Source organism: Atta cephalotes (assembly GCF_000143395.1).
Source record: "Atta cephalotes unplaced genomic scaffold scaffold00033, whole genome shotgun sequence".
NCBI lineage: Eukaryota > Metazoa > Arthropoda > Insecta > Hymenoptera > Formicidae > Atta > Atta cephalotes.
In genome coordinates, this window is record NW_012130097.1 from 3,656,619 (window position 1) to 3,665,612 (window position 8,994).

The 8,994-nt window shown below is 29.0% G+C and overlaps 1 protein-coding gene across 1 annotated transcript; it reads right to left on the bottom strand.

Annotated features, from left to right (window-relative positions):
- Positions 1–201: 201 nt before the first annotated feature.
- On the bottom strand, positions 202–8,795 carry LOC105621467 (probable 2-oxoglutarate dehydrogenase E1 component DHKTD1, mitochondrial). The gene is made up of 10 exons (XM_012202935.1): positions 8,651–8,795; positions 7,746–8,035; positions 6,002–6,221; positions 4,392–4,741; positions 2,176–2,397; positions 1,943–2,100; positions 1,331–1,604; positions 1,030–1,237; positions 495–907; positions 202–381 (listed from the first exon to the last, which is right to left on the bottom strand). Exons 1-10 carry the CDS (start codon positions 8,793–8,795, stop codon positions 202–204), a joined length of 2,460 nt encoding a protein of 819 aa, XP_012058325.1.
- Positions 8,796–8,994: the final 199 nt, after the last annotated feature.

The window sequence follows — 8,994 nt, forward strand, 5'->3', positions numbered from 1 at the left end:
ACGTGTTATTCTAAATTAGTCCCGTGTTGTGTCATCTCCGTCATCTCTCTCTCTCTCTCTCTCTCTCTCTCTCTCTCTCTCTCTCTCATGTACATACATTGATAGTTATTACATTGTACGTGTATTAATATTATAATTCATTTATGTTGCTTATATTTTAATGTAATATTATATTTGAATGAAGGCATCGTGAAAGGCAGCTTAATGGACAAAACGTTTTACATGTATATGAACAAAGCTAAAGATGAAATATAACATACCGATAATAGTTTTAAAGCTTGTTCGAAGTTCAAAATCCGATAAAGGTGATATTGCTGCTGGATGACGTAATAAAATTTTAGGTGCTATTACGATCAGAGGTTTTCGATAATCCCTTATCATCTATAAATTTATGAAGTGTTTTGAATTATATTTAAATATTTAAATTGCCACTTAGAAATTTATCGCAAATATTTAAATCTTTTCTTTTTATACTGATGAATTCTTTCTCTTACCTGTCTTCTTAATAAATGGAAATATTGTGCTGGTTCACTGGGATTCGCAATATGTATGTTAACATCATCACCATCAACACCGTTTTCCTTACTGTTCGTTAATTGTAAAAATCTTTCAAGCCTGCAACTACTATGTTCCGGCCCAGCACCGTCATATCCATGTGGTAAAAGCATTGTTAAACCGCTACTCAGCATCCACTTTGCTTCTCCATTTGTTATATATGTATCAATAATGATTTGTGCTCCATTGACAAAATCTCCAAATTGAGCTTCCCAAATAGGCAATGTAAATGGTGATGCTATACTTATACCATATTCGAAACCTAGTACAGCTTCTTCAGATAGGATGCTGTTGGCTATCTCTAATTTGCCAGTTTGATTGCCAACCATGGAATTCAGTGGAATAAAAATAGCTAAAAATTTATATCTGTATAATAATAATACTTTTAATAGATGTATACATGATAAAAAATAATAACATTAATAAACATAAATTATATGAATATTTAGTATTCGATTATGTATCAAGATATACCTCCTGTAGATTGATCGACGAGCATTGCGTGCCTCTGCGAAAAAGTACCACGGCCTACATCTTGTCCACTTATTCTTACGTTATATCCTTGATATAATAAAGAACCGATGGCTAACGCTTCAGCTGATGACCAATCCAATGCGTTACCGCTTTTGATCTTTTTTAAACGATTTTGGACATGATTCTTTAATAATTGTGAATGAACAGCCTATATTATAAAATATAATTATTGACGTTAAAACTACAGCTTGTTATCTGGGATATGTAGCAGTTATGATGCAAATTGAATACGTATTCTTACAAAATTTGGTGGCACTTGAACACTTTTTTCTCCGACGAAATGTAGCAAGCCTAATTCAACACCAGTATCCCATCGCGTTATATTAGCTTCAGCTTGCTTCATTTTCGCCCATCTTCCAGCATAAACAAAGGTTGATGGACTCGATGCATCCTTCGAAGATTCTTTCAGAGTCTTATTCAACCACGTTATATGATTGTCAATGATATTTTCAACATTTTTTCGAGTAAGAATATTGGCGTTTACTAACTTCTCTGCATATCGATCTGGTACAGATCTGTATTAAAAAAGAAATTCATATTATTTTTTCATACTATTACAGACCCTTTATTATATAATTTATTTTTAAAAAATAATGAAGTATTAATTTATTTCTACACAGCACTTTATCCTTGTTTTAAATTAATCCTGATTTCCAAATGCAACGTCCCAAGGACGTCTCAGATAATAATGTCTAAGATGTCCAATAAAAAAAGACATCGTGAGATATCTTATGAACATTCAAGGATTATGACAAGCTATTTTTTATACATTGTATCACAGACAGTAAAAAATGGAAAAATAAAATATTTTCAAGATTTAAGATATCTTATGTTCCGATTTTGGATGACTTACGCACGATTTTGTATAATTTTATACATGAGGGGGTTAGTGATTGTAGGATCATCTAGTTCATTGTGACCCCATCTTCTGAAACAATTTAAATCAACAAACACATCCTTTCTGAAATATCTTTGATATTTAAAGGCTATTCTTGCAGCTCGCACAACCATCTACAATATATTTTTAAATTATTATAAGTAAAAATAAGTATTAGCAAATATTAGTATTTTACTTCGAAGATATACCTCAGGATTGTCACCGTTTACATGAATTACAGGTGCAGATATAATTTTCGCTAAATCTGTGCAATATCTTGAGGATCGACTCCTTGAAGGTGGAGATGTAAAACCTAATTGATTATTAATTATTAAATGAATTGTACCACCAATTTCAAAATGTGGCGTTTTGCTTAAAACTAAGCATTCCTGATTAACTCCCTGTCCTGGATAGGCAGCATCTCCATGTATCTGAACATTTTTAATATTAAATAACAATATAAATAGACATTTTGAAATATAAAAGAGAAATAATACAATTCAATAAAAAGAGAACTATTTTTTACATTTTTTTATGTTCAACTTTGATTAATTGTTTCATATTAACTTTGTAATTTTTTTTATTTATTTGACACAAAAATTTAAACTTGTATTAAATATAGCAGGTAGTTATCGAATACGAGAGTTTTCGAAAATTCTATTAGATTATTACAAAAAACTGAAAATATGTATTGTTACAGTCGTAAATAAAATATGTTTCTTAACTTTTATTATACAGATTTTCTTTCAGATCAATATTTAATTTTTTGTGTAAGCTTTAATTTGTACAAGTATACATATTTTAAAAAATGCTTATAATTATTTAAATGGTATCGCTTTACATTCTTTTATTTAAATTTGTATCTCAAGAAAAATATGTAATAATTAAAAATATACAAGAATATTTTCTTAACTTTTGTCAGTAAGTGATATTACGTTGTAAAGTTGGTGATATTTCTAGCAACATTCGACGTCCTTGGATATCCGAGATATGTCTAAAAAAGTTCCGTTTATGTTACTGTACGTTGGACGTCCCAAGTAATTTGGATGCCTATATTAAAGTTATTTCTAGATATTTTAAAAATGTCTAAGGTACGTCGTCAATATGTCCAATTATCAAGCAGTGTGCAATATCTGTATCATTACAGGGATAGAGCGAAGTTCAATTATTCGTATTTAAAAAATCATATCGAATAAGATACGATACGATGAAATTCCTCAGTGAAATATTTTTATCCTTTATTTGATAAAATAGCAATGAGATGATGCCTTGAAGGTGAATCTCCGGATTCCAAGATAAAAATTAATAAAGTTTTTAGTTCTCGTATCTTATGACAGCTTTCTCTTTTTTCCAAAAATTTAGATATAAGAAAAGAATAATACTTTTATATTACTCTTTTGTGCCTCCAATAGAGACTCAATTCTTTGTGCCACTGAGGAAGCAACGATTTTTATTAGATGTCTTTAAGCGGTACACTTGTAGATAAATACAAAAGGACGCACGTATCGGATATCTTCGGGGACATATTCGGTCCATGTATGACAAACGCAACGTTGTTTGAATGTCCATACAACGTCGAATTGTTGCATCATAAATATGCAATCTTTTTGAGGACGAACATTTTAATGTTGTTGCAGTAACGTTTCAGCAATTCATTTTGTAACGAATTTTCCATGTTTTTGTAAATTTAATTTCTATTCATGGTTATGACTAGATGATAATTACTAAATTAAATTCAAATTCCTATTCGAAAGATGACATAATAGATCATGATAGAAAAAAACTTCTTAGTGATGAAAGCCTTCCTCCATCATGATACAGGGAGTGAGAACATGCTCCTGGGAACCATACGCATATAATTAAAAATTCTTTCTTGGACAAGTTGCCAAGTAATCATGAAAATCCCCGATATATCTTTTCATTACCTTTTGTATTTATGTTAAATTAAATAAAAATTAATAAACATTATACCAAATAGTTATACCAAAATTTGCAGAATTTACTAAATATGTATAAAAGTGTGAAAGAATATTTACAGCAGTTTTCTTTAAAATAATTCGTAGAAATAAGCTACATCTTCGCACTCTAAATAGCCCTCTGGAACATTTCCTTAAATAAAACTTTTCCGACGCATTACAAATTATAGCTGTAATAATTTAATAATAAAGTATATCACAATTAATTTTTTTTTACAAACTCCAAATTTTTCAAAATATAATTTAATAAACATATTAAAGATTAAAATTATATTCAGAAACTGCTGAAAATAGTTACTAGATATTTATTTTAAGTTATTAAGAAAAATTATTTTCTATTAAAAAATATAACATACGTATGTTGAAAAAAAGTCTCAATTATATAGGTTTTTAAAATTTGTATTAATGAGAAATTTTTTTGTTAGTTACATGTAGCATCTATAATTTACCTGAATATTTATTACTTTATCACTCCATATTGCATCTTCATTATCGCTGTATGCAGCTTCTTTAATTGTCTGCATAACTCCTCGTGTTTTTCCCATCGACACAGGATTTACTATTTCTAAATGCGACGGATTTCGAAGCATAGTTACGTGAAGACCTTTTTTATCTATGTTAAGATCAGTAGAGCTTATGAGGTGGCTGATTACATCTCCAGTACATCTAGTCGCATCCGGAAATTCAGAAAGTCCTTGTAATTTACGAAATAATTTCTCTGGTGGAAAGTTTAGTAGTCCCGTTAATAAATTAAGGCGGCCGCGGTGAGCAGCACAAATAATTACGTGTTCCAAATTATCTAGAGTGATAACGTTGTAATTAAATAATCTTTCACGCAATGAATGGTATTGTTACTAAATAACATTATTATATATTTACATTCACAGCTTACCTTCAACCATGCATTTAGCATATAATTTACATTATATAAACTAGGCCTTCTAAAATTTGCGATCTTTTCTAATTTTTTACTAAGTCCATTAAATTAGATTTCAGAATCTTTTTTTTAGATTCTAGCCTGATTCGTTTCTTGCACCAAAGAGAAAAATGAGGTAAAACATTTTCTGCCAAGCGATTAGCGATTGCAGCTTATCTTTCTACTGGCTTCAGCAAGAAAACAGAGTGTTCTCCGCTTCTACCGATAGTTTTTGGTAGCCGCTATCGCTAAAGGTAATAGTAAGAAGCAATAAATAACTTGCAACGCATCGATAAGTTACTTTTCTTGTTACAATAATGAATAAAAGTAATCATTATAATTACAAAAAGATACAGTAATGAGCGATTTTTCCAATCAGTTACATTCGATTTCCCCAACTCTGGTATATTATCATTATTAGAGCCTGGATTAGAAAAGTTTTGAGATCAATCATAGTTAGCTCTTCTATCCCCCACCGTCGCTCGCCACGGCTTCGGTTGGCTAATCCGAACTCTAATCATTACGTTCCCATCTTATTATTATATAAAAATTTGCAACATCAAATTGTTATTATAAAAAAGTATCGATAACGGTGTTACACGTACTTCTATTCTTTAATTATTATATATGTATCTTGATATAAAAATAACATTGATTCATAATTTTCTCTAAAACTTAATTTTTTTTAAGAAAAAGAGATAAAAGAAGACAGGTATATATGTATAATATGGCTTGATGCTACATTTTTCTTAAAATTTTCACTGCACACCTATGAAAATATTAAAACTATTAAAAGTTTATTTTTCAATTCTTTGAACTGAAAAAAGATTAGAAAAAAATCGCAAAGTTTAGATCATAAAATCTGGTTACCTTATAAATATAATATTCAAATACTTAAAAATTTTTTTAAATTTTAAAGAAATCTTATTGCACATGTAAATAATATGTAAAAGTATTATACATATTACATATTTTTTATAAATAAAAACTTAAGGAAGAGAAAGTTGCGAATCTACACAATGTTAATCTACACAAGATGTTTTATGTGATAATAAATGATGTATATTAAAAAATTTTTTATATACTTAGTATCATATTTCAAAAAAAATCTAGAAGGAAATTAATTAAATATTTGTTAATTACCAAAGGCACATAGTTTGAAAAGCTCATGAAAGAAAGCCATCATACTCTCGGCTCCTTCTCCTCCATATCTTTTTAAACTGACAAACTTTATGGCCAGAAAGTTATCAAAAGCTTGACTTTTGAGCATTTCCGTGGCTATCGTTTTACGTGCTTCATTATTTAATGGTTCGGCTAAAACTCTTTCTACAGTTTCGGCAAACCATTCCCTCTCTTCTTCCGTCTACTCGAAATAAAAATTTCCTTATTAACATTTCGATTATCATTTATGATATGATCGTCAAAATAAGGGAGAGTTGGCTAAGTGTGACCAATGGTTAAATCCATTGTAATTACTTTTTAAATAATGAAATAAGGTGACAAATGCTAGTAACATTGTCATTTTTGTTTTGCTTCAAAATTTAACGGATTAATAACTAATGTATAAACAATAATTAAATATAAATGATGTTGAATAGATATTTAAATTAAAACTGATAACGCAATTGTAACACTCGTATGTTACAGTTCTTTGAAGTAAACAAATGCGATAATCCTGGAAATAGTCTCATCATCAATCATAGTTATTGTAGGTGTTTGTAATAGAAATTATCAAGACGACCAAATTTCAATGCTACTGTTGTTAATAAAACTCCCAACAATAGAATCAACCGGTACAAAGAAGCTACTTAGAAATTACTTATTGTAATCAATGCACAAAATGTGACTATAAAATTCAATTTTATATATTATTAATCCATTACTAACGGAAAGTCTTGCAGTTAAGGAACTCCGAGTGGTAATGTCAATAATGTCCTTTAATGTTATAGAACAAAGTGTAAAGATTGGTTTCGACAAATATAGATTTGAAAATAAAAAAAACGACGGCAAAATAATTCGAAGGTTTGTTTTTTAATATCTAAATTTTTCGTGGAATATAAACAATTCATATCAAATTAAAAAGAATAGGGTATGTTTTATTACGCGGAATCATAATAGAAGTTACAAAGAGTCTCAACAGTCGGGAATGTAGCGACAGCCAATGAGAGTCGCGCTTTCTTCCAAGATGTCCTGCCATGGCTGTCGCTGATTAACGACAATCACGATAAGAATCACGTTTAAAGAATCCCGCTACAGGAGTCAAAAATCGCAAGAACCGTGAATCAATCAATGACAAAACCTTACGATAACTTACAAATCTTTTAAAAAACTTAAATAAAATATTAATTTTTATTATTAATACATAATGTGTGTGTCTATCATAAATACCAATCATATTTATAATTTTCTTGAACCCAGTCAATACTTATTCTAAGATTTGTTCTTTGTAACTGAATATTCTTAACGGTTCATTTGTTTTCTCTCCAACATGAAGAGCTAACCATGCAAAAAATTCAAAAAATTAAAAAAAACAGGCCTCTTATTCACGTAATATATAATGGATATTATTTTTTTATATGTAAATTATGGAGTGAATATTATTTTAGATGTATAATGGCTGTTTATTAGATTTCTAAGGATAAATCGTGAGGATATTAAAAATATATCGATATAAATATGATATAAATATATCAAATATTTATATGAATATTTATAAATCGATATAAATTATTATTATAAATTCTATGTGGGAGTAGATAATAAATATTATTCTTCGGTAGACGTACGCTACAGTACATATTGTTTCAATTAAAAAAAATTAATTATTAGATTAATTCGTAGTTTTTTTTGTATATAACTGTGGAATTTTACTGAATTTGTAAATTACCTCGAGATAATTAAATTCAGTTCCAACAGCACTACTGTAAGTAGCATGTAAAAATTGAATGGCTTCTTCTATTGTTCCTTCATCTTGTTGTGTAAATAAAATTCCTCGAAAACGAACTTTATCTAGCAAATTTAATCCAAAATTCTTTGGTTGCAATTCAGGTAATAACTGTGGTTTACTAGTAGAAATAGGATTTATGGCTGCTTGTTTATGTCCATGAATTCTGTATGCATTGACTAATCTGTAAAAATTGCTCTGTCTCGCTCGTTCATCAAGATATTCTTTTGGCACTGAAAATAATAATTATTTAATGAATTCTAAATATAAATAAAATTACAAACCTTTCTATCATGTAAAAAAAATTGCATGCTTTATTGATATGTATTACACAGAGAGAAAAGATTTGCTATAATCGAAAGGACTACAAAATATTTTTATCTTTTTTTTACAAAATAAAATAGCTTTCGATATATAATTTATTCATTTCAACGTTGTTCATTACACAACAACCAAGAATGAATACAACATTGATAAAGAATTGACACTATAATATTCAGCAATATTCTTTCTATGCTGTGTGAGTAAATCGTAACGATAAGTGCAACGAATCTGCAATCATGATTTCGCGATGCTTCTGATAATCTATGTTAGTTCAACACACTGTTGCAATATGTTAAAGTTATTTTTATCTTTACATTTTAAGGTTTCTTGTTTCTGCGCTAGATTGAATTAAAACTCTTTCGCCAAATATAAAAAGATGTATCCATTTTACTTTATTCCAAAAATACATAGCTCAGACACAGAAAATCGATCTTTAATATCAAGCAGACAAAAACACGTAAATACTTGTGCAACAAAAAAAATTAAATTCAACATTATTTTTAATTTTTTAATAAGACAAATACCTTCGAAGTACCTCCGTTCACTCTGCTTATACCCATAAACACCATTTTCGCTGTGATATGATTTATCATTGATACAGTAGAGCAACCATTTCAATCTAAAGTTTGAATTGCTTTTTCCTATCATAAATCTTCCTATTATGTACATTATGTAAATGCTTTTGTGAATGAAAATTGTAGACTAAACAATTGTAAACGTGACGCTCTTATGTCGATCGAATGTCTTTACTAACGAGATTAGTCTCCCTTCCTCTGTAATATCCTTTCTTACGTTGTGCATTACGCTATTTCAATGCTTGTTGAGTTCCTTATCTGTTATGTTCCTTATCTTTCACTCTCTCTCTCTC